At 41.2% G+C, this 25,273-nt stretch overlaps 2 protein-coding genes across 3 annotated transcripts; one reads left to right on the top strand and one right to left on the bottom strand.

The window, feature by feature from the left end:
• Positions 1 to 1,968: 1,968 nt before the first annotated feature.
• On the bottom strand, positions 1,969 to 9,611 carry LOC115596366 (inhibitor of nuclear factor kappa-B kinase subunit alpha-like). Of its 2 annotated transcripts, XM_030441419.1 has the most exons (22): positions 9,290 to 9,611; positions 8,624 to 8,738; positions 8,431 to 8,525; positions 8,210 to 8,327; positions 8,050 to 8,119; positions 7,844 to 7,932; positions 7,664 to 7,753; positions 7,437 to 7,561; positions 7,120 to 7,227; positions 6,891 to 7,026; positions 6,553 to 6,753; positions 6,142 to 6,244; positions 5,314 to 5,437; positions 5,082 to 5,233; positions 4,923 to 4,984; positions 4,725 to 4,834; positions 4,212 to 4,261; positions 3,476 to 3,584; positions 3,228 to 3,375; positions 3,054 to 3,103; positions 2,664 to 2,763; positions 1,969 to 2,328 (listed from the first exon to the last, which is right to left on the bottom strand). In XM_030441419.1, exons 2-22 carry the CDS (start codon positions 8,726 to 8,728, stop codon positions 2,263 to 2,265), a joined length of 2,211 nt encoding a protein of 736 aa, XP_030297279.1. In that variant the 5' UTR covers positions 8,729 to 8,738; positions 9,290 to 9,611; the 3' UTR covers positions 1,969 to 2,262. The 2 variants fall into 2 exon arrangements, with proteins under 2 accessions (XP_030297279.1, XP_030297280.1); XM_030441420.1 differs by lacking the exon at positions 9,290 to 9,611 and having other exon boundaries at positions 8,203 to 8,327.
• Positions 9,612 to 16,145: 6,534 nt separating this feature from the next.
• Positions 16,146 to 19,585, top strand: plaua (plasminogen activator, urokinase a). Its single transcript, XM_030441451.1, has 11 exons — positions 16,146 to 16,292; positions 16,817 to 16,921; positions 17,012 to 17,066; positions 17,168 to 17,306; positions 17,390 to 17,472; positions 17,564 to 17,605; positions 17,692 to 17,872; positions 18,024 to 18,169; positions 18,308 to 18,448; positions 18,538 to 18,686; positions 19,098 to 19,585. The coding sequence occupies exons 2-11, from the start codon at positions 16,871 to 16,873 to the stop codon at positions 19,290 to 19,292; spliced, it is 1,182 nt and encodes a 393-aa protein (XP_030297311.1). The 5' UTR covers positions 16,146 to 16,292; positions 16,817 to 16,870; the 3' UTR covers positions 19,293 to 19,585.
• The last annotated feature ends 5,688 nt before the right edge of the window (positions 19,586 to 25,273 follow it).

Genomic DNA, 25,273 nt, shown 5'->3' on the forward strand with positions numbered 1-25,273 from the left:
TGACAATGAATAAATATGTATGGGAACAAGTATGAGCGCATTCAAATAAAGGAAGAATGAGATTTGAAAAGGAAAAAGGAAGGCAGACTGCCACGTGCAGCGCCGCATTTGGATGTGTCTGACGCTTGGAGCTTAACTTCCCTACGTTTCTCCTACAAATGGGCCTTGAGCTTGTTTGGAGGTTCTAGCAGGGGAGCGCAGCTACTGGTACACCGATGGATGGTCGTCCGCCGGGGGGACCTCGTCCTCTTCCACCGAGCGCGGGGCTTCGGGAGGGACACACATGGAGCGGTGAGGGAGGAAGGGGACACCCGCCTAGCCAGCCAGATCAGCCGAATCAACCCTAGCGATCAATGGGGTGACAGATGTCGCAGCCAGATCGCCCTCACATCCAACTGCCTATAGGAGGGCGGGGCCAATATATAGCTCCACTTAATACTGCCACTCACGATCATGGTTTTCATCTAGGTTTCTACATAATTTGCGTTGACGATGATAGTTCGCCTGTAATGTTTATAAAACAGCATGATACATGCTAATGGTTTTGTTAGCCCGGCGAATTCGTCATTTTTGTCTGTGATTATCTCGTACCCATGATGCTTAGGGACAATATGTTAAGTAGCTTGTTTGTGTTGGCCATATCTACCAATCACAATTCACTACGGTCAAGCCCATAGCCCGCCTCCACTCGGAAAACCCCGGTCGTACAAGCTCCTAGTTATTTTGTGGTGCCTGTAGATATTACGGTAATGCAGTGCAATAACATAATTCAAAATAAAAGCACAGACATATGAAGGCAATTAATTTGCAATTTCGGATGAATTGGCAATTTTTAGTTTAAAATATAAATTTAAATTTGAGGGAAATATTGAAACTATTTGACTATTAACTGAGCTTTTATTTCAAAAAAATCCTCATCAGAAGTTCCTGATATTGAGTTTATTTTGACGTTGGAATAATTATTCACACAGTTGACGATTAGGATGGTAAAATGAAAATAATCAATAAATTCCTCAATTGTTCAATTAATTAATTAACTAATCGTTAAATAAATTCATCAATTGATTAACAGACTGACTAAAATCATGTGAAATTGCTTTTATACGTCAGTGCTTTTGTTTTGAATTCTGTTCTTGCACTGCATTACCATAATATCTACTATATACGGGAGCCACAAAATAATTTGGGGCTGTTTCGAGTGGAGTCGGGCTTGACCGCAGTCGCAAATGTTTCCTTAGGTCTCCTGGATTTAGAAAAGAAAAGCTACTCGTTTGACCGTTTTATTTAACAAATGTGTCACCAAAGCGTACAGTCTCACGTACTGTTCTTTCTTTCAGTGCACATGATTTTCGTTTACAGCAATGGTCAGCCATGTCATCTGTGATACGTACTTTTAAATCTTTGAAAACGAAGATACTCGTATTTGACATATAACAGGATGAAAGGCAAGCTGGCTGGTTTATCGTGCTTTTAACTAATAGCTGCACAGGCTTTGTGCGTTGTATTGGTATATTCTGTAAATGTACAGAAACATGTGTGAAGGCCTCTGTATTTCTATTATGTCTTTCTATTTCTGCTTTTTTTTTTTTCTTATCGTACAATCAAATGACATGAAAGTGAAATGAAAACACTTCAACAAATTATAATGTTGATGGTCAGTGTATGATAATAGCAGGATACATCCTCTATTGAAGAAGGGTCAACATTACATTTCTGTCATTTTCTCCATGTTCCTCTTGTTTAGCCTCCCCATTGTTTGGATTTCAGCAGCCCTCAAGAGCATTTTGAACCCTGGGTCTCATAAACAAGCAATTTCCTGTATGTGTGCAGACAGTTGTCTGACACACTGTGAGAATGTAAATAACCAGAGACTGAGTATCTTGAGGAGTTTAACACATGAAGACAAAAGACAAACTGTTTCTAAGAAAATGCACACTGAAAGTGCTTGAACAAAGAAAAAACAATGACTATGTGCCAGACATTTATAAAATGTATTCACATTCCATCATGCAAAGTTTGTCAGCAATCATCATTTACCCTAATCAAAATAACTATTAAAATAAATAAGTCTTGGTTGCAGCTAGAAGTAGATTTTAAAATTCAACAATACACATTTAAGTTAAAACATGAATAGCTTACCACAACATGCTGTTTCACATATTGTCTTACAGCATTATTATGTAAATGACACAGTATGGAATCACAAAGCTTTCAGATAGTGTCACTCTGACAAGGCACGTGTTTACAGTATAAATCGTTGACTCATAACACCGAGTCTTTGGTCGGGTTCTTCACTGCTCTGTACTGAGTCCAGCTCCAGTCCTGCTCCTGGAGAAAGAACAAACAAGTTAATGCTGCACTATTAAACAAACCATTTTCCACTATTACTACCTGAACAATTTCATGCCATTCTTACATTTTATAACCTGAACCTTGACCTCAAGCAGATGAACTAGTGTGACCTTATGAAGACTAATGGCAAAGGTGTGTTTTTAGTCTATACAAAGTGAACATATATGTGGTGCCAACTAATATTTACAACAAGCAAGATTATTTTTACAGATGCCTTCTGGCAAGTCAAACAGAAATTGTGAGCAGTGAGTCTATTTTCAAGGAGTCAATTTACAAGCATGGACTCACTCCCTTGCACCTCCATAACATACCATAACACTGTGCTCCATCTCCTGGGTGGTGTCTTGCAGTAGAGAAGTAAGCTGACTCAGATAACGTTGATTTGCATCCAGTAATTCATGAACAGTTTCACTGAAAGAGACAGAAGACTCTAAATTGACTATTTGAATACGTTTTCCTGCATATGTAACCCCACTAATCATGCAATGAATGTCGCAATTGTGCACAGACCATAAAAAACAGATATTTTTGGACGTCAAAGCTCTATATTATTGTCGGAAAAAACAATAGTAATTGAGGAAGTAATGATTCTACAGACAAGCCAATGACAGAGAAACTGTCTCACGATGTTTTCCTAAGGATATTTACTTTGTTTAAGTCTGTGAAACTTGCGGCAGAGTATTACCTGTCAGAGATCTTACCTGTCAGTGGGCCGTTGCAAAAGCGATTGTGGTGGAGAATTGCTCTGGGCCTAAACGACAACAACCACACCCTGTATTAACAACAGCATTATTGGATGACTGATGCATTTAATACCTTATCGCCAAGCCTCAAGTGCCTACAACATCACTATTTGCCATCTGTCATATACTCACACAGGCAATTTTGAGGAGGTACCAGAACTCTTTCTGTCTCTTCATTTGCATCTGCATCACTGCTGCCTCTGCGGTTTTTATGTTTCCCACCGCCCTCTCCAACTTAGGGAACAAATCAACGATGCGACGCTTACACACCAGAATTGTACTACAGAAAAAGAGAAGGATGAGAACATTCACAAATCACACACAGAGAGAACAGTAAAATGACACCTGAGCTGTGCTGAGCTCTGCATGATTGTTTGTACCTCAGGTGAGTGTACAAGTCTTTGAGCACCCTGTCCTGGTTCTGAACTGTTTGGAGTATTGTCTTCACCATGTCGGAGCTGTCACTGTAGCCATGTGGAGGGTCAGGACCTGTACGAAAACATTCTCCTTTTATCATCCAAACACTATAGTTTGACACAGACACATACTACGCACCATCTCGCTTTCCCTTTTCACCGCTATGCTGAAGAATTAATTTGAGCAATGGGGCCCCCTGTGGTACATTTAGTGAATCACTCTGTACATATTTTCAGCCAACACATTTATTTGTTATACAACTGAATTGTAGCCATAGCAACAAGCATTATCAAATTCCTCAGCACTCTAAGTGGCAATGAAGAAATAAAGGAGGCCCCATAACAAGGGTTGCAGGGATTATGAGATTTTCATGGTGCAACTATCTTGGAAAACACCAGTTTCACAGCAGTAAATGGCATTACACAATTGTTATTATCAGCTACAATGCCCCTCCAGGAATTAATACAGAAGGGTTTTTTTGGTTAAAAAAACAATACATTTATTACACAAATACTCATACAGTAGGATTTTTTTTTCTGTAACACTGAAACTGCAAAATCTAACACCATAGATAAGCAAATCTAAATGGTATGATAACCTTCGATTTTCATACCGTCGTTTAGCCTGAAGTGGTATACTGCTGCAATCCTACCTGTAACCCATGTCTACTGTTTTAAATGTGAAATGATTTGTACTTACTTTTGCATTTAGCTTTCAGTTGCTTGTAGAGTTCAATCGCCTTCTGCTCACTGAAAAAAGGGCAAAACAGAGAGTGAACATGTGCATACCAGTTTTTTGTTCTTAAAATCCCTCCATGGTGCCAATGGTAATGACAGGGGATAAAATCCAGTCCTTGTTCCATTAAAAAATATGTTCTAAAGTTTATCTTTAGTTAATATGAGGCTTCAGCAGCAGTCTGACTCAATCACAGCAAATTGATATCTTCCAGAGTTACAGTCTGTTTAGTATCAAATATTTCCCTTGCTGAGCTGCAGCAGAGGTAACGCAAAGTACAGCCCTTAACTTGCATCGAAGCCATTCTTGGAACACATTTCTTACGAGCCAGTATGACCAGAAGGAATATATACATCAATTAGAATCTGTTTAATTATCCAGATGGGCACCTGACTATGGCTTCAAGACCTACTTCAAAGACTGTAAATCAGTCGCTTAAGGAAATGATTATCGTGTAAACATTACAGAGATACTCACAGCTGTTCCATGACATCACCCTGTCTCCTTGCAAATGGACTCCTCTGCAACTCCACAATCTCAAAATGTACTGCCACTATCTCTTCATCCAGATACCCCACATCTGCAACCTACAGCAGAATAACATTGTTAGCATGTGATGTTTTCAATCTCTGCAAATACGTTTTTTTTTTGTTATGAATTAAACAAACGTCCAACCTTCATATATCCATCAGCCTTGTCTTCATTTTCCTGCCAAGTCTTTAGCAATTTTTCCGAAGCTTCAGAAAAAAAACACAAAACAACAGATATCTTATATTAAAGCTTCAGGAATGACTTTAAATTATGTATCACAGCCAGAGATTAACATCTACTCACAGACGCCGGTGTGTCTCTGCTTGGTGTACTGCTCGAGGTCGTGCTGTATGCTGGTCTTAAAAAAGGCCAGTTTGGCTTTGAGCTGCTGCGACTGGGAGAACAGCAGGTTCTTGTATCGTGTTAAGTTGGTGTTGTAACGCAGCAGGCTCAGTCTACACAGGCACAAACACAAGGTAAGGATGTTTCAGTGTGTGGGTGTATCAACTATATGTGTGCATTGTAGTGCACTTACATGGCAGCTCTCTGTCCCCGGTACAGGCGGATGTAGTCCTCTTTCAGTCCACAAATGTAGCTGACTGCTTCCCCCCACACCTTTCTCAGTGCAGACAGTGGCAGCTGTGTTTTTGTCTCCCTCACTGAGACAACATATAGTTCAGAAAAAAACACAAAAATGTTTGACATGGTCAACTAAAGTCCCTCATTTTCAAAATGTGATAATGCTGCAACTGATGATCATTTTCATTGGTGATTAATCTGTTGGTTTTTTTTCTCAATTACTCGATTAGTTGTTTGGTCTAAAAAAACATAAAAATGTTTGACATGGTCAACTAAAGTCCCTAAAGTCCCTCATTTTCAAAATGTGATAATGCTGCAACTGATGATCATTTTCATTGGTGATTAATCTGTTGGTTTTTTTTCTCAATTACTCGATTAGTTGTTTGGTCTAAAATGGCAGAAAACTGGATAAGTGTTTTCCAAAGACCCCAAGATGATGTCCTCAAATGTCTTGTTTTGTCCAAACCCCAAAGATATTCAGTTTACTGTCCCAGAGGTCATAGGGAAGCTGAAATCAGAGAATCTTTTCATTTTTTCCTTTAAAAATTGCTCAAACTTACAAACCCATTGTCAAAATAGTTTGTTATTAAGTTGACAACTAACTGACAAATCAATTGATCATAGCAGCTCCAGACAATATCAAGAGAGCTGAGGCATATTCATTAATTCACACTGGAGTTTAAAAATAAAGCTTATCAAGACAAGTGATTCAGAAAGGGTTTATCTTCCTTTCTTTATAAAATCATTTTACAACTCAGGATACATTTATCTACGCATGTCTTACCTATAAAGTTGACACTGTCGGGCAGAGGTCTGGCAGTCAGTGGTCCAGAGTACTTGTTCAGGCTCTTATCGAAGAGGAAGACTATGGAGCTGTCACAGCCTCGCTGAAAGCAGAGAACAAATATGACTGTGGCTTCTACAGTGTAGTGTGTGTAAGTAAGTAAGAAAAGGGTTCATGCACTGGTAAAAAATAAAATAAAATAAAAACTGCAGAAGAAGTCTATGCTGAGTCAAACATTTAGAAATGACCAGAAATAACAAAAACAACAATAATGATAACCAAACATTTCAAAACAAAAACAAAATTCTTCAATTATGGAGATAAAAAAGAAGTCTTTTGCTGCCTATGTACATTTGGCTGGGCCTGTTTGACATTACACATTCTATGTTTATGTGCGTGCGTGTCACGTACCAATCCCTCTGGCAGACAGTGCGAGGGCGGTCTGCGTGGGTCGAGGGAGATTCCCGTCTCCAGCAGCAGCTCCTGACTCAGCGGGGAGATGTGGGACTGTGTGTGTGTCTCCAGGCGAAGCTGCAGGGAGTGCAAGTTCTCCTCAGCACCCAAAACCAACGAGTGCAGCTGGGCTGAAGTCATGTCCAACACATGAATCACCTGGAGGAAAAAAAAGGAACACATTCAGCAGATTTTCTTTCCATGTTGTCCTCAGCTGGGATGCATGAAACCATAAATCCACTCAATTAAATCTGGTTTTAGTGAGTCTAAACACAGGCAGGGTTCATGTTATTAACCTTCATGTTGAGAATATTCTGTAAAGCTGTGTAGCAGCTCGGCTTCTTTGTGTCTGGATCCAGCCCTCCACCACGTGCTGCAGGGTCCCACAGTAGCAGCATCTGCAGAAGAGACTCGGTTGGTTCCAGCAGCGGCCTATGAACACACACACATTCACACACAAAGGTTAGATTTAAGGCAGAATGAAGGAAGCTTGACAGCATAATACAAGCTGTTTGTCCCTTCTACCTGCTGAGATTGTTGGGATATGGGAGGTGTGTGGAGAATCTGACTTCCCCATTCATGTCCTCCACTGCCATTATGTCTTTGGGACCTTTGTTCTTGACTTTACTTGTCCTGTAAAAAAGACAAACATGAAACCACGGAGAGTGAAAAATAAAGCCAACACAATGAAAACCAGATCCACACAATGTTGAAAACATTCAGAGACATCTTTTGACTACATTTCACATACAGTGTGTGTATATTCTGCAAGGCAAAATCTAACATATGTCTGTGCCGACAGTTTCGGGATGCAGCTGTGTGCTGCCTCTATGTTGACTCACCACTGTACAGGTTGCATGTGGTGTAAAAAGGGTCGAAAGCCACAAGTGCATTCAAAGATCACAGTCCCAAAGCTCCAGTAGTCCACTGTTACAGTGTAGGGTTTACTCTCAAACAGCTCTGGAGCCTGACACACATACAGATACATTTGTATAAAAACAGGGCTTGATTGTTGAAAACTTTTTTCTTTTTTTTTTGCACAGCAGTGCATTAGTGACACAACCCTTACCAGATACTGGAGAGTTCCAACAAAGGATGTACACAGACTGCCCTGATCAAGGTCTTTAGCATAACCCAGATCTATGATTTTATGGACAAGCTGGAGAAAAACAGTTTCATAATGAGAACAAATGACAGAAAATCATATCACATATAAAACAGTGCAGAATGCACAGGATGCATTCATCACCTTCCCATCAATCTCCTGCAGAACTATGTTCTCTGGCTTAAGGTCTCTGTGAATGATCTTGTTTTCATGGAGGTACTGGATACCAGAACCTGTGTTTGTACAAAAAAAAAAAATAACAATAATGTATTAATCAATAATGATACATTATACATTCAACATGTGATAACAGTGACTTATTGTCAAAGTAAAAGGTGAGGAAACAATACCAATGTCACTGAGCAGCGAGAGGACTTCACTCTCCTTTAGCCCGCAGCAATTTTCTGGTTTATTTAGCACCTAAAGAAAGAGGCATAGAGTAGGTTAACAGTTTAATGTTTGAAAAGACAACCAACTGTTAAGGGTGTCTATAAAATACCCACATGATACCTTGCGTAGGTCTCCTCTTGAGCAATACTCCATAGACAATAGAGGTAAGTCATTTAAAGCAATGGTGCTCAACTCTTCAGGAACTTCTCTGGCCTGAACCACATTCACATGGTTGAGCCTGTGACAGGGAGAGACCACAACACACAAGAACAAAATGCACGCTGAGGTTTGTCTCTCGGATTCTTTGTGAACACAGGCAGACGATTTTTAATTGCACTCACTTCTTCATGATCTGAATCTCTCGGCTCCAGCGGTCTTTGTTCTTGGAGTTGAGCTCCAGGCGGCAAAGTTTCACAGCAATCTTCTCTCCCGACTCCTGCTCCAAACACAGACAGGGCATAAAACCACGCCAAAGGCTCATCGGGGGCTGAGGGTTATGTTCTCATCAGCATACAGGTGGACGACAGAACTTACAAGGTGCTGATACAGGTAGACGTGTCCAAAGCCTCCCATCCCAAGCCTCTCCTTCATCTCCCAGGAGCCACACAGCTGGCTCTGTTTCAGTGCAGTCCGCTCCATAGTGTGATGTCTGCGGGTATGATAAATCATCACTGTCCAGAAACATTTAGGACTACATTGAAGAACACACTTCCATTCTTTAATTTTTTTTATTCATGCATATACACATCTGTCTGCTGTGCATCTGTAAAATCATCTTTACCACCTGTTAACAGGTATCACAACATGTTTTTTCAATGAAGGAATATCACAAATGTTATTAAACCATCTCCTATTCTACTTGATAACATATCAGCCAGTTTATGAAAACTTAATATGACATTTATTTAATTCCATTGCACAGCCAAATTAGTTTCTTTCTTACATTTCGTTGGTTTACGTAGATTTTTGTAAAGTTTTCCTTGCTGAATACAACTTTTTAGCTGCAACTGTGACCTAGTTAATCCTGACGTGACAATCAGTTTAATCTTTAATCACATTTACAGCTCTGCCTGTTGCACTAAAGCCGAGGTTAGGAGGTAGAGGGCCATTTGTCCAGCGTTCAGGTCCAGGGAAGTCACTGCAGATGGACAATGTTGATTCAAAAGTCTACCAAAAGCGACACAAACATGATCGACTCACCTGTCCTGGAGGTCAGAGTCGGCACACACGGCTATTAGCTTGCTTTAGATGTCAGAACATTGTTGCTCCAAAGTTAGCTAACCGTGTTGTTTACGGCTCGTTTTCGTCTTTAGTGTTCACACGAGGAGGCTGAAGCGGCGAATAATACCTTCACACGTCACTGTCCGTCAAACACGGCCATGAAGTGAACAGACACGTTGTGTTTTTGTGAGAGTTTTTTGGGTGAAAAGCCACAGACAGAGGCGGACAACTCGGTCTCTGCGTAAAGTGAAAGTGTAGACTGACAGGGAGACGGTGTTTCTGCGCATGCGTGTGTGCGGACGAGGCGCAGGAGGATCTCTGCAGGACTGCTCCCTCTGTTGGGGAATTTCCCATCCCACCCACACCCGAGCTCGCTGACGAAGAGTAAACTGGAGGATTTAATGTCAACAGGCTCCTTGATTTTGTTTTTCTCCTCCTTGGCAACAAAGCAAGCAGTAGCAGCTCAGAATGAATATTTCCAACACGTTCGCAAGAGCTCACGTCACGTCTCACTACTAGGGGGCGCCATATGGCAGCCTTACTGCTTAACAGTGACAGACGTGAACTTAGTTGTCCCTGAAGCTGTAGAGTTGTGTTTAAGTCAGCTAGTTCTTTATTCAACGGGCACTCAGATGGTGACACAAGACGAGAGAGACCTACGCACACACACACACACACACACACACACACACAAAATGAACACAGAGATTCACAGCAAACACAATTCCCACACACAAGATTATTTCCATGTTAAAGAAGCTACAAGTGAAAAATTCAGGAGTACGATTTTCTTTTGAAAATCTTCAGACAGACAGGTCCATTTTCAATTGTTACCCATTATATTTGCGAGGAGCATTGTATCAATGACACGCTTGGTTCAAACATGTAGTTCGAATATATGTCTTATGACCTTCCATGATGATTAGTGTCTAGATATGATCAGAAAGCAGAGATAATGAGGCTCTTCTCCTCCTACAGACCCTTGTAGACGAACAATGTGGAATGAAACGTCCCTATGTTGGTTAAAGAGGAACATACAGCCGTTTTGTTTGGGACAGCGGTTCCCAAACTTTTGATGGATAACAATGTTTTCTCTGTGCTCAGGATGTGTAGTCTCCAAGCAGCATGTTTAAAGCTAAGATTTTGAGGCACACAACACACTGTGGTCTCTCTTCGTTACCCACCATTGTACCGGTGAAGCTGAGGGTTGAGATGCCTCGTCACATTGGCTTGTCTTCATCATTTTCAACAGAATGATTTGATTCGTTGAAGTTCCAGAAGTTTGACACAGCAGGTTGATCTGATAATGTCCCAATCTATGAACCAAGAGATGAGCAAACGGTGGATGATGAAAAATGTGGGATTGCTCAAGAAATGTCACAACGTGCTCAAAATGGTGAGAAAGGGCTGATGAAACGGGGGCCAGTGCTATTATTTGTAACAACAAAACAAAACACACCGCAACCGTCTTTTGTTTTTTGTGGTGTTTGTAGGCCTCAATGATAGTTTGAGAAGCGAGTCAGGAGGCAGAATTCTCTCTTTGTTAATCAGTTTATCATATATTTATTCATGTGACAATTAATAGTTTGAGAATTAAACATGTGACACGGACACCTGCCCACCAGCTCTAACAGTTGCTTCTTGGAACTGTCTGACACTTTTTCACTTTTAATGACAGGAATTATACTTTTTCTCATGGTGAAAGCGGAAGCAGGGAGATATCTTATGATTGAAAAGAGAAGCTGAAAGCACATGTGATCTGAAATTCTTATCACTTCCTGTCATCTCAAGTGTTAGCCTGTGTGGTGATGTCAGGGTGTCGGGTGTGAAAATGTATGTTGCTACTTGTTTTTCTACCTGTTTAACCTTATAGGGCTTCTGGGGTCTTTTTTTCAGAAACAGGAGTGAGAGAGTTTGGGTCGAAGGCGTTTTTCGCACACGCCTGCAAGTCTGACGATCAGGATTCAGAAGATAGCAAATAAAAAGAACTGACTTCCGTTGTTTGTGTTTAAATGTTTACTGGGAAAGGAAATGAGGTGACCACGCTTTAATCAAGATAGCTGGCAGTTCTTTGGAAGTCTATAGCCTAGCCTGAGCTTTATCTGATGAGGTCACTGAAAACAAAATGAGTCACACTCGGCCTCTGTTGGCTTATCTTTGCAATTTTCCCGTTCCTCATTTTCTTTACGCTGAAGTCAGTGTGGTTCTCATGTGCAAACTCACACTATATATATATAGAAACAAAACCTCCTACATATGTTAGTACAGGATGTGAGTGTTCTTGTTAACACATAAAAACGTACAGCATTCGACCCTAATTGTTCTGGTCTTTTCCTCTCCTTTTGAAAAGTTAAATAACCCCAACATATTTTTTTTGTAAATATGACATCTACGAACACTGTTGGACTTTTAAATGTATTTTTGCAGCCAGTGAGTTACCGTAACTGCCCTTTACAGTAACTATAACTGTAAATGTGCTTTACGGTATGATGCTAGTTCCGCAACTTTTCTTTGTGGCACGATAAACACGCTGCAACTGATGTTATACAATAGGATAATTGTTAAAACATTTTTTTTACTGCAATTAATGAAAAGAATGATCCTTTTCTGTTTTCTCCACGTTTTCATTTGATTATTAACACTGCTGGAAAATATTTCACTCCGGACACACTTAAAAAGTGATGCTGTGCCAGTGACACATTTCCTTTAATTGTCAGAAGTCTCTTCTTCGACTACAGCAGCACTTCTGCTGTTGTGTGAGCAGTACAATACCACAAATTCCCAATTCAAGAAAGTCACTGTAAAACATGAAGCATCATACATCATACATACATCATATGTATGTAATGTATATCGGTCATTTTGCAATAGGTAACGCTAAAAATTACTGCCAAGTCTAACAGTGTGTTTTGTTGGAATTGCTGTTGTATGCGTCTTTATGTGAGAAAGTGCTTCTTATATCAAGATTATTGTGACAGGGAGATAAAAAAAGAAACCTGTGAAAACTGATTAATGATGTTGCTTTTCATAAGCTGGGAAATTCTATGGTGTAATTTTTGTCCCTTCTCTGTTTTTATATGCTTTTTTTCACAATCTTTGTACATTTGCAATGGTGTGCTATCTTTGCCAGATCTTCCTTACCAAATGCATTTTAATCTCAAGGGACTTAACTGGTTAAATAAAGGTTAAAGCAAAAATAAGAAGTAGAAGATGATTTTATTAAATCAAGGCAGAAAAATTACCAATTACTGTATCCTGCGTCTGCTTTTTTCCTGTCTAGAACGTCATCTGATCGGAGATGACTCGTGCTTGAAGCCTGTAACACTTCCAAAACATGGGCCCGTGAGACATTATTTTCAGCATCTCTCGTGTTTTACTGCGGTTTTTGTGGGGGAAACAGAAGAATTGTGTCAAATTGCCCAAATCAAACACTGCATGTTGCAGCTGGCTCCAACCACAAATATCCCGGGTTCCCCTGGGTTGGGTAATTTCTGTGTTACACACAGTCGTTTTAGTAAAACACCTGTGTGGGGCTTAAAGTTGAAATTCATCAGACCAGTCTACAGGAGTGATTAAATGAGTTGATTAATGTGTGCTGTTCAGTTGTGTCATGCTTCCTGACTTGGCATCATGCATGTTTAGCTCATTCCTTAATAGCCTCCGGTCCGCACAGCCTTGCTGAAAGGTGTCATATCTGGCTATTGTCACGTCAAAGAGGAGGAAATATGAGTAACACAGGCGTCAGAGAGTTTTGTCGTGAAATCCCCAAAAACCATTACAATACCTATTGTTTTAGGGGAAGTTGTGTTACATTATGAGTGTAAGATGTGTTAAGTGTGTGGACTTGAAAGGCAGCTGCTCTGTAATCCAAACCAGATGTTGACATTCAGATCTTTAAACTTAGTAATTTGGTAAAATGGATAGCTCTGTCAAGTTTTAGTGTTAAGTGGTCTGACTCTTGAATAATAAGACAACTCGTATGTCATGACAGGCAGATGATTCAAAGGATGTATCATAGTGAACACGTCCAGTGGTTTATTTATTCTTCTATTTATTCAAATCTGTGCGTCTTTAGGTTTTGAGGTCTAAGTGACGTTAAACCACAAAGTACGAAGGAACTTGCTAACGCCTCTCTTAGTGAGGTCACAAGTGACAGCAATTCACATTAAATTAGCAAATAGAAGTACCAGTAAGTACGGGTTAAAACTTTTGAAAACAATGATCACTGAAGTGCGTAAAAACGACCTGATAAAAAGCTTTTTTAAAATAAGAGCAGTCTTTCAGAGAAGGTCATTAAAGGGACCTAGTATGGTTTTTCTTGTTTTCCTTTCCACTAATATCTTAGGTTAGGTCTCTTTACCAAGAGAAGCTCCTCTCTCCCGCAGAAAACACTGCTCCTGAAACGCCTCGTCGGTGGTCCTGCATTTAATTCTGTTACTTTGTGACATCACACTACATCACAATGTCACATGATTTATGAGTTTGGTCGGTGACTTTCCTCCATGCCAGGTCGAGTGCATTCTATCATAAAAGCCAAAAGGGGGAAATGCTAAATACGAGATACAAGATTATCTTATATTATCATTTGTATTGAAGCAAAAAAATATTACATTCGCAACAAATGCAAAATAGAAGTTTTTTCACTCCTGGTCTCAGACTTCTTGTATGTTCAAATAGAGTGTAGGCCCAAGCAAATGCAGAATAAACTATACATGTAAAAACAATGTGTATATATATATATATATATATATATATATATACATTGTTTTTACATGTACATCACCATATAAAATATTCACATACATGTTTTATCTAATTTCACTGCTTTTTGAAGGGAAATTCATAGGGAACAGGAGGGACAAGGAGATTAAACACCAGTTTGAGCTGATGCCCTGAGACCACTTGTGTGCTGAGCAAAATATACTTCAATTGTAAATCAAAATAATGATATTATTAAAGCTGCAGTCCTATCAGAATAGATCATTCCATATAGACACAACATTGTCTGCTTGCATTCATGTGGCGATGAAGAGAAAAGTGAGGGGAATTCTAAGAGCAGTCAGTCAGGAAGTGAGATAAAATGATGACAATGCTTGTAGCAATTGTAAGCCTTAAACAAAGTAATATATTTTCTTCTGAGCAATTAAATGATAGTTATAATGATAAACTTGATGACAAAGTACAAAGTGCGCTACATAGATTAAATGAAATAAAATAACAAAATGAACAATAAAAACAAGAAGAACTAAATTAAAATCAACAAGAAATTAAAAACTGATTTATAATAAATAAATAAAAGATATGCTTTTTGATAAGTATGTGTGTGTTTTGGGTTTTTTTTTTTTTTTTTTTTTTTAGAAACTAACCCAGACAGGTTTCTGCCTCAGGGAGGTCATTCAAGGGTCTCAGGGCCCAGATAACCAAAGATCTGTTCTCTTTAGTTTTCAGGAAGAGACTGAAGACCACTGCCGAGGATCTCAACCTGTACACAAAGACTAATAGGGTCTGAAGTATAACCGGGTCATAAAGAGCTTTAAATTCAACCCAAAAACAAATGCAAAGTCTATGTACAGAGGCTAAAATAGGAATAGGTATGATATAATCATACCTCTTAGTTCTGGAAAGCAGCTGATTTCAGTACAGGTCTTGTTTAAAGTGTTTTGCTTTCAACACGAGAACGGGAGTCAATGTCAAAACAGGAGCCATCTACGCAACACCAACATCAACCGCCTCAGTCCGTCACTCACACCAACCTGCACTGCTATTCTCGTAAACACCCTGATTACATCTCATCTGGACTACTGTAATTTTCTCCTCCATGGTCTTCCTCAGAAATCACTCCACAAACTCCAACTGGTCCGGAACACAGCTGATCGTATCAGCACCAGAACTCCCTCTACTGAACACATCACTCCAGCCCTGCTGCAATTCCATTGGCTCCCTATCAAATCCTGCATTGATTTCAAGATTCTACTCCTCACTCTCAAGATCCTTCATAACCCGGCACCATCATATTTTGCTGAACTGATCCATATCCACCCACCCTCCCGCACTCTCCGATCCTCCTCTACCATCCAGCTCTTGGCCCCATCTGCCAACCTAACCACCATGGGGTCAGGAGCTTTCAGTCGATCCGCCCCCAGCCTCTGGAACTCTCTCCCACCAGACATTCACACATATCGAGTGGCCTACTCTGTATCAGACTAATCAAACAGTCACACTCTTACCTATTCTCTATTCCACTCTATTGTACTACTCTCACCCCTGAAGCTCAACCCTGCCTAACCTGGCCCGGTTGACTTCCTGTATGGTGAGAATTCCGTGCCGAGCTGGCACCTTCTTATTTATTTATTTTTCCTCATTTGCGCTGAATTGTCTCCTGTTTTTGTTGTTGTTGTCGTTATTATTATTATAATGTTGCACTAATCAATGCACGAGGAGATAAGAGCATCTTTAAGATGAAAACATACTTCTTACTGATAAGCTGTGGTGTCCACAAACCAGATTTCAGTTCACGAAATAAATTGAGTTTATTATTGTTCCTTCTGAACATCCAACCTGTCATTCGACATAGTATGACGTGATCTTCTTCACAGACAGCTGCAACAGTTTTGTTTGTATCCATGACCAAGTTTGGACTTCTTTGTTTAAGTTGCATGTGGTTTAAGGGGAGTGGTCGGTGTGAATGTGTCACAGGACATGACAAATATTCTTTGGTAAAAAAAACTTGTGCTGGTCAGCATTTGAGCAGCAGTGATGTTTTCATATCTCATTTTAAACCCCTCCCACTATCAGCCTGTGTGCTTTTAAATGGGAGGGAAGGAGGAGAGGATCAGCACTGCAGCACCAGAGCAGCAAACAACAAGGAGCCGGGAGCCACAACTCAGGTGCATATCAGAGAATACAGAGAGGAGGTAATAGCTCCCACAGCTGGAAGAGAAAACAAAAGAGCTTCGACAGGATTGCAAGTTTTGACAGAAAGGTAAACATAACTCTAACAAATATTCCTTAAGTGTGACATTCAGCTAAATACAAGTTGTTGGTTTACTTTATAAATACTTTATGAGGTCAATTTTATCAACAAAGCCTAACGTCACAAATCAAACATTTTGCCTCGGTCAGATGGAGGAAGCCTCGTCAAAAGTTAAGCATCAACCATGCAATCATGTTTCTTTCACAATAACAAGTTGATACTGTGTCCCAGATATATCTAGAAATAAAAGTATGTTGCACTCTCTGTACAGACAGAGGTGGTGTTTACAGTACAGATCCCAGATTGTGAGCACGCTCTAATCTGTTGCTCTCACATTAGAACCTCTGCAGCATGGATGTGCACACGCAATCAACAGAGATGCAACACCGTGTGAACCTGAACATGAGCACCTAAACCACGTGTCAATGTTTCTGTCCTGGCACAGCTTAAAGATAAACTCCATATGAGGGCACGTGAGCTTTGAATCCTGTTTTAGTTCGTTCCATTTCTGTAATTTTGCTTCCTTTTTTCAGCCTGCCTCCAGACTAAAATATTCCCAGAGAGGAGAAGCAAAACCAGAAGTGAATATGAACCTGTTAGTCATCGTCACCATCCTCGCATCATTCAGCGTGAACGTGGTGAGCAACAATAAGAGGAAGTACCTTTATGTGTAATGTTTATACCAAGGGGACTTCGTCTAAGCCGCATTTGTCTGCGCTCTTCTTCAGGCTCTCTCAAGAAGGAAAAAGGGATCGTCACCAAAACCAAGGGGCACCTTTAAGCGTAAGCCAACTGCAAAGGCAACACGTATTATAAGTATTCTGCACTTGTTGTATCTGGTGACTTTAAATGGTTTCGTTCTTCTTTCTCCATGTGATCTTCAGAGATGTGTCTGTCCGGGGACGGGAGCGATTACAGGGGGTATGTTTCCGAGACGACACGCGGTCACAGTTGTCTCAACTGGAACAGGTTCCCTCACCCTTGGGGACCTTCACACGGACTGGGCAACCACAATTACTGCAGGTATACTTTCAGTCACCAATGTCGCACCTGGATGTGTTCAGGAGAGGTATCATGTGTCTAATATGAATGCTCTTGAACCCTAGGAATCCTGACCGGAGTTTGACGCCGTGGTGTCTGGTCCGAAGAGAAAAGAGGATCGTGAGGGAACTCTGCAACGTTCCTAAATGTAAGGCTGAGACTGGGTGTTTGAAATCAATGAAATCTTGTATGTTTCATTTGTAGTCTCCTAATGATCTCTGTCTGCTGCTCCCTCTCAGGTTCAACACCAACAGTAAAACCTCCTCCTGCTGCGGATACAGGTAGGTCTGCTGTTTAAATGCAGTCTTTCCTCACTTTGTGGTTCCCTTCGTCTGAGCTCACTGACCTGCCCTTTGTGTCCCTGCAGAGCTGACATGCGGTGAGAGGTCTGAGAGGAGGATGTATAAAGTCGTGGGTGGGTCTTTCACACCCATAGAGTCGCACCCATGGGTCGCCGCAATCTTTCACCGGCGACAAAAGTTCCTCTGCGGCGGCACTCTCATCTCGCCGTGCTGGGTTGTCACGGCTGCACACTGCTTCTCTGATGGGTGAGACAAAACACCGAACACCATCATTTCCTCCACTGCAATTCTCAGACTGTCAGGGCAGTATGACTCATATGTGGGTGTAACACGTTTACACTCTTGTGTGTGTGTGTGTGTGTGTGTGTGTTTTAACGTTTTGTGTTTTGTCGTCAAGTGATGAGACCAACCTCCGGGACATGACTGTATACCTGGGGAAGACGGCCATTAATGAGACGGATGCTGACAAGGAGCAGAAATTCACTGTGGAAAGACTGATTCTCCACCAACAGTACAACGACACCACATACAACAATGACATAGGTGTGTGTGTGTGTGTGTGTGTGTGTGTGTGTGTGTGTGTGTGTGTGTGTGTGTGTGTGTGTGTGAGTGAGAGAGATAAAGAGCTGTTTGGGTGCTTTGTCTGCAGAACTCATGGCTGTGTTTCTCCTGAAATTTCAGCCCTGTTGAGGATCAAAAGCAGAAGTGGAGGATGTGCGGTGAAGTCAGAGTCTGCACGGACCGCGTGTCTCCCTCCGCCCCACACCCGGCTTCCTGCAGGAATTCAGTGCACCATCGCAGGATATGGGATGGAGAAATTCAGTATGTAGTGCAGAACTTCCACAGACTCATGACTGATGACTGTTTGTTCTTTCAATGACTCTTCTAATGAACGCTGTGGTTTTCTGCAGTGGCATGGCATTACTCCCAGTACCTTAAAGAGGCCCAGGTGAAGCTGATCTCCCAGGCTGACTGTAAAAGGAAATTGTACTATGGAGATCTCATCACTGAGAACATGTTCTGTGCAGGGACCCCTGACTGGAGCACCGATGCATGCAATGTGAGCAAAGAACCCACTGTATGAATATGTGTATGTTTATAGAGATCAGAGTGCAACTCTGATGGCCTCTTCCTCGCATATAGTGAATGTCTACAGTCCTGCTTTAAAGGGTAACTCCACCAATTCCACCAAGTAACTCCATCATTTAAGTATGTTTATAAGTCTTTGGGAGTACTGCTTCATATGTGAAAAAAGTAGTATAAAACCTTTTGTGGCTCCAGAAAAAGCTGCATGTAATCTGATAAACTGCCGCCTGTGATGTCACTCAGTGGCTAAGTTGCATTGTGGGTAATTTTTTGACAAGTGAATAAAATAATAAACCATGAATGTTTAATGATATAAATACTAAAGATACCGGAACCTTTCTTTATGCTCTGATCACTGACTGACTGCTGTGTCCTCCCCTATCAGGGTGACTCTGGAGGTCCGCTGGTGTGTGAGGTGTCTGGCCGGATGTTTCTGTTCGGGGTGGTGAGCTGGGGTGACGGCTGTGCTAGGGAGAACAAACCAGGTGTTTACACGCAGGTCACCAACTACAACAAGTGGATCGCGGCAAAAACAGGGCTCCCCAAGTACACGCAAGGATTAATGTATCCGGCAAAGTGAGGCTGTGGCAGAAGGTCCCCTGCTGGGCATTTCATCAGTAGCAGCTTTGTAGCCTCATAGTGTGTGTATAAGCTTGTTGTGAACGTTTATTTAATTATCTCTTCTAAATTGTTTTCTGTAAATAGTGTTGATACTTTTTTTATGACGAGCACTTATCGCAAGGATGGATTTTTAATACGAGCTGTCAACATTTTTATTTATATTATTTAATGTAATAAGCACTTTCTCTTGTACAAGGCTGGCCCTGCTGTTATGTATTATTTATACAGTAAATAAAATATTTGTAATACATGTTCAAAGTGCACATTCATCTTCCAACTCCAAATGTTTGTATGTCTGTGCCATGTACATGCCTGTTCTTGCATGTGTTCCTCGGTCGGACACTGAGGGGCACTGTTGGGTGAAAATTCAAATTACACCCAGTTGCTCAGAAAGCTTCAAACATACTAAGAATCACAAAGTATTTAGCAACAATGGTGGCACACAAACTGAGGACAATTGTAGGTTTTTTCAGTTTGGGGACTTTTCATGAGAAACTATAAATACTGAATAGATCATTTATGGTGTGATTTGAAACTTGTATATTGAAATGCCACCTTTTTTAGGCGCCTCAAAAGCATTCAGTTCAATCATCTCTACACACTTTATGAATTATCACTCTGAATAGATATCGGGTGTGCTGCCCTGCTGCAGATTTATCTTCAACATCAACATGACACGAAAAGGAAGATCTGAGACAGCTGATGATTGTTGCTGTAAATGACACATAAGAAAGCCATCTGGATTACTTTTTCTTGCCCGACTTGACATCCAGCCCACAGTAGATTTGCATTTTATGGGCACAACAACTGCTGCAAATAATTCTCACCATTGTTTAAAAGCCGCTCTTCAGACAAAAAGATGTTGGTGGAGAGAAATCTTGTCATTTTAATGTCCTTTCTCGTATGCCAAGAAGGTAAAAGGTTACCAGAGCGACAGAATAAACAACTGTTGTCTGCCTCCTGCATTGTCAAAATATTTTCTTCTCTGATTGTAATGGAGCGATAGAGAACGAGAGTGAATTTAGGTCATAAATGAACGCCATTGTTCATCAACTAAAGTGGTCAGGATTACACGTAACAAACATAAGCAAAAACTAAAGCTGATCATTGAAAGAAAACCATAGTGGTAAAAAGCAAAAGACAGACAAAAGGAAAATTAATTCAAGGTTTACGATACCTTTATTTTTCGTTCTGCAGCACAGGGATGTACAACAAAATGCAAGCTGCTCTATATGCTAAACAAGAAAAAAATATTTTACATAGTGGAGTGCAGAGAATGACTTAAAAAGTCTGAAAGCCTGAGGGAGGAAACTACTTTGTAATCTGGTGGTAGTCCTGTAACTTTTGCCAGACGGCAGCAGGGTGAACAGACTGTGGCTGGCGTAGGTGTTACCTTTTAGTATACTTTGTGCTCCGTGCAGACATCTCACTTTACAGATATCACTGATGATGTTTGGAGTGGTTTAATTTCCCTCACTGCAGAGCCTTCCTGTCCTGGGCCATGCACAAACCATGCCAGTTTGTGATGTGTTCGGTCAGGATGCATTCTCATACTCCTCTCAGGAGTTGACGAAACTTGGCACCAAAATTTAGCTGACACAAGTTCCCTTAGGAAGTAGAGCCTTTTCAGTGCTTTTTTCCCCACCAGGATGGTGATGTGTGAAGGCCAAGATAGGCTCTTTGTGAGGTTGATTCCCAAGAACCTAAATCTGTTCACCTTCTTCACTTCAGCTCCACTGATGTAGACATTGGTGTGTGTCTTTGCCTCCTATTTCTAAAATCAAGAATCAGACCCCTGGTTTTGTTCACATTGAAGGGTAGATTGTTCTCCATGCATCACTCTGCAAGATTGTTGATTTCCTCCTGATATGAAGTGTCATTGTTGTTTATAGTGCAACAAATGATAGTGGTGTTGCCTACATCCTTTATAATTGAGTTGATGTGTGGGAGTGCGGTCATGGGAGTACAGCATGAACAGGAGGGGGTTGAACACACAGCTCTCTGGGGCTCTGGTGGTGAGGACTAATAGTAGAGTAGGTGTGACTGCCAATCCCAACTGTCTCGTGTTTGTTTGTGAGGAAGTCCAAAAATCTAGTTGAAGGAGTGTTAAGTTTTCCAGTCAGCTTCATGGGTGAGATTGAACTGAGTGCCCAGATGAAATGAACAAACAGCATTCTGATGTAGCTGTTCATATATTCAAGGTGTGTGGCGACTGAATGGAGGGCAGTGAATATGTCATACTCTGTGATCTGTTGGTTCTAAACACAAACAATGGTTGAAATTATGGTTTAAAGAGGTTCACGATCAGGACACAAGAGTAAGAATTTGATGTTAAGCAGGTATAACATAGTTTGACGTGTAAAGATGGTAACATTGGTGCTTAAGGCAAAGTACAGCTCAGTAAGAAGATCACCAAGTATTACAATTCATCATGAACATGAATGTCTGTGCCAAATTTGATGAAAACTGATTACATCAAGAAATTACAGTCAAAACCACAAACGTCAACTTAATGGTGGGAATAGAGGGAAAGTCATGTGGTCCTCAAAGCAGAGATGGGGACTCGAGTTTGCGACTCGGACTCGAGTCGCACTGAAGTCGCACACACAGTAGACTTCAGACTTGACTTGGACTCTTGCTCAGTTGACTTCAGACTCGACTCGGACTTGTGTTTTGGGACTCGTGAATAATCATTATGTTTTCTTTTTTGGCGTATTAATATTGAGGAAACTCTGAAACGTCTGACGAACTTAATGTGATTCCTTTCTTTTTTTCATGGTAACCACGGTAACCATATTACGCATGCCTCACGGCCTCACGCAGTAGTACCTCCGATTACAACATCTGCAGCTGCGACTGTACCATTTGTGATTACATTTGGTTATAAAAAAGTTCATGCAGGACGGCACCAACAGAAGGAGCGCTGACTGCAAAGTCTGCAGTACCCAAATCAAGGATGCTGGATCACCACATCAAATTTTATCAGGCACCTGAAAACTCACCCGGATAGGTCAGACACATTAGCGCATATGGACGGTTAGCTCAGCATCGGCTATGTAACGTTCACTTAGCTTGCTACTAGCTTTGTAACTTAATATTTTAATAGATGAGTGAATGTTAGCTTGTCGCACTTGTTTGCATTGAGTGGTGTTGACATGACATAAAAAAATCATCTACATTCCGCTGCCATAAATATAATCGAAATAATGAGTTGAGTTCTGGTTCAGGAGTCTAATGGCCTGGGGAAATAGCAATATTTTCCTGTTACCCTGAGTTAGTCTATGTCTTTTTTTTTTTTTAGCAACCCTCTCTATAATCAGAAATAAAAGATTGATATATAGCCTGCATAATTAGTTTAGATCCAGTTCTTCTCTCGGAAACATGTGCTTCCAGATGTGTTTAGCTAAACATAAAATTGTTAGCTATTTCATCCAGATCTTATTACTATAATTAACAGCCACATTTTCCATGTTGTTCATCTACAGGTTTTCTAAATTCAGCTGCGAAAAAAGTGGCCAGTGGCAGTGCAGAGGGACAGAGCAGCGTTGACTCTTTCTTAACAAAACCAGGTGTGCAGATATACAGCCAGGGCCATCCTAGGCTGTATATCTATATTTTTTAGATATAACTGTGCAGTATTCTAAGTAGACCGGACAACAACAGATGACAGAAGGCTCGTTACAACCAGGAGAGTCATAAGACTTTTATTTTTTAGAGACTTGAGACTTGACTTGGACTTGTGACCAAAGACTTGAGACTTGACTTGGACTTGCAAAAAAAGACTTGTGAACATCTCTGTCTCAAAGACATTAGGACTCATTATCTGGGCACCATAAATGTGTGAACACAATTTTGCATCAAACTATTGAATTGCTTTGAAGTCTGGGACAAAGTGGTGGTCTGACAAACAGAATGACATTGATTGGCCTATCCCTAGAGCCATGCCACTAGCATGGCATAAAAATCTATAAGGTAATCAAAGTGGAAATAGACAACTTTTCAACTTCCCCCCTTCAGTGTTTCTCTGTTGGCACCACTGTCGCAAAAACAGGGTTAGCAACATGGCTACTGCTAACAGCCTGGCTACCTAGCCTGGCTAGCAAAAAATAACTGTAAGAACCTCAGTTTGACCTCCCCCCTTTCACCTTCTTTGCCTCTTCCATCAGCGTTTTTTTCTAAGTGCAGAATGTCCACAGTTAGCCCAGTTGTCCCAACGTTACCTGCGGATTGCGACCGGGGAAGACAATGCCTCTTCCTGTTTTGGTTGCACCATTGCAGATGTTTTGTTTTCCGCATGGCATGATGCAACCTACATTTTTGTGGTAAAAAATGACATTGAGGTTTACAAGGAACCAATCTATATGCTGATGTTTTTTTCACTCCGCTGTCATTATACTGTACGATCAGTTTGCACCTCAGAATGATAAATAGAAGCAAAAAGTGGTCTATTGCCAGTTTAATTTTGTCATAATCATTGCTGTTTTACTGTATTGTCACAAAGAGAGTCCTTTGTTATGATTCTGATGTATACAATGCAGTACATGACTCTGGGTGTTCCAACATCAGCTGCGTACACACAGGTCCAGAATCAGCTATTATGAAGTTAGTGTATCCAGTTTTATTGTGGGACTCACTTGTAGTTCTACTAAACATGGTTCTGCTGCAGATCGTCACATCTTGTCAGACAACTTATGGTTCCTAGGAGTGCTTCAGTGTGGAGTGTTTACGTGTTCAGTTGTCCATTGACTCACACCTCTCTGTCTAATACCCCATAACTCCAACACCCACGGCAGTCCCAAAAAAAGAAACATGCCACAGGAACGCCGAGCATCACTGCTCCAACCATGACGAACAATCAATCAGTGCAAACACATTTACAGCAGCGACATGGAGAAATACAAGATAAACTGTGCTGTCTTCTGAGTACACTGTGTTGTGCTAAACAACCACACTCCAACTGCCCGTTGCATCATTATGGAGAGCGCCCTTCAGACCTCTCCAAGCAACCTGCTGCTATGCTTTCTATCAAAGTCTTGTTTGGACAAGTCCACATATACAGATGGTTCACAGCGGCGCTATACTGGAGCCAATCAGAGTCCGTCCCATTCCCCTGCCATTATTCACAGGGACCAGTTTACTTTACTGCCCCTCAACTCTGCATCAATCCATATATGGATCTGAGATGCTGCGAGTATGAGTCCTACTCCTGTGTAAGGACAATTCCTGAGAGGAGAGGAGAGGAGAGGAGAGGAGAGGAGAGCAAGGTGGACCAGAGTGTCCAGTCTCTCTGGTTTGGATTGCAGCCACTTGTCTATACCCAAGCACACATGGAGGGCTGAGGGGGGCTCTCTTGGCTGCAGATCTCAGGGGTATAAATACTGCCGTTTTTGCTGCCGGGGTCTCCAGTTTCCCCAACATAGAACCAGATCTGAAGAGCAGGGACCACCCCACCAGCTACCACACACACATAAACACACACACACACAAACACAAGTTACAGCATGCGATAAATCAGATTATTTCCTTTTAATGTGGAGGAGCACACAATTTCATGTGCGACCTGTCGGGTGGCTGTTAAACCAGTGGGGCAGCTGTTCACGGCGGATCCTCTGTGTTAAAGTGAAGAAGTTGGAGAACAGTGTGTGGGTGGGGTTGCAGGATCTTTAAGTCTCCGTCTGCTGCTTGGAGAGACTCCTTCTCTCAGCTGCACCCAGCAGCAAGCTGAATCCTTGGGCTTTATTTAGACCTGGACATTTAGGCCTAGAGACATGAACTCCTGACCCACCTTTTAATGAACGTAGATCATGTGTCAGATGCAGGTTTGACGCTTCATAAAGAACAACAACAAACACCTGCTTTCTTTAACATTGCAGCCTCTGGTGCAGCTCCTCACCCGGTGGATTCACAGGTGTGGAGCTGAGCTCTGCAGCAGCCTCCAAC

This window comes from Sparus aurata, chromosome 15, assembly GCF_900880675.1.
Source record: "Sparus aurata chromosome 15, fSpaAur1.1, whole genome shotgun sequence".
Lineage (NCBI taxonomy): Eukaryota > Metazoa > Chordata > Actinopteri > Spariformes > Sparidae > Sparus > Sparus aurata.

What these genes read in the sequence shown, in the direction of transcription:
- LOC115596366 (XM_030441419.1), bottom strand. Translation starts at nt 8,728, where the DNA reads ATGGAGCGGACTGCACTGAAACAGAGCCAGCTGTGTGGCTCCTGGGAG. An exon ending in AGGCTGATGGATATATGAAG is followed by an intron (nt 4,835 to 4,922) that starts GTTGGACGTTTG and finishes ATTCTGCTGTAG; the next exon opens with GTTGCAGATGTGGGGTATCT. An exon ending in GGTGATGTCATGGAACAGCT is followed by an intron (nt 4,262 to 4,724) that starts GTGAGTATCTCT and finishes CCCTTTTTTCAG; the next exon opens with TGAGCAGAAGGCGATTGAAC.
- plaua (XM_030441451.1), top strand. Translation starts at nt 16,871, where the DNA reads ATGAACCTGTTAGTCATCGTCACCATCCTCGCATCATTCAGCGTGAAC. An exon ending in CATCATTCAGCGTGAACGTG is followed by an intron (nt 16,922 to 17,011) that starts GTGAGCAACAAT and finishes GCTCTTCTTCAG; the next exon opens with GCTCTCTCAAGAAGGAAAAA. An exon ending in ACTCTGCAACGTTCCTAAAT is followed by an intron (nt 17,473 to 17,563) that starts GTAAGGCTGAGA and finishes GCTCCCTCTCAG; the next exon opens with GTTCAACACCAACAGTAAAA.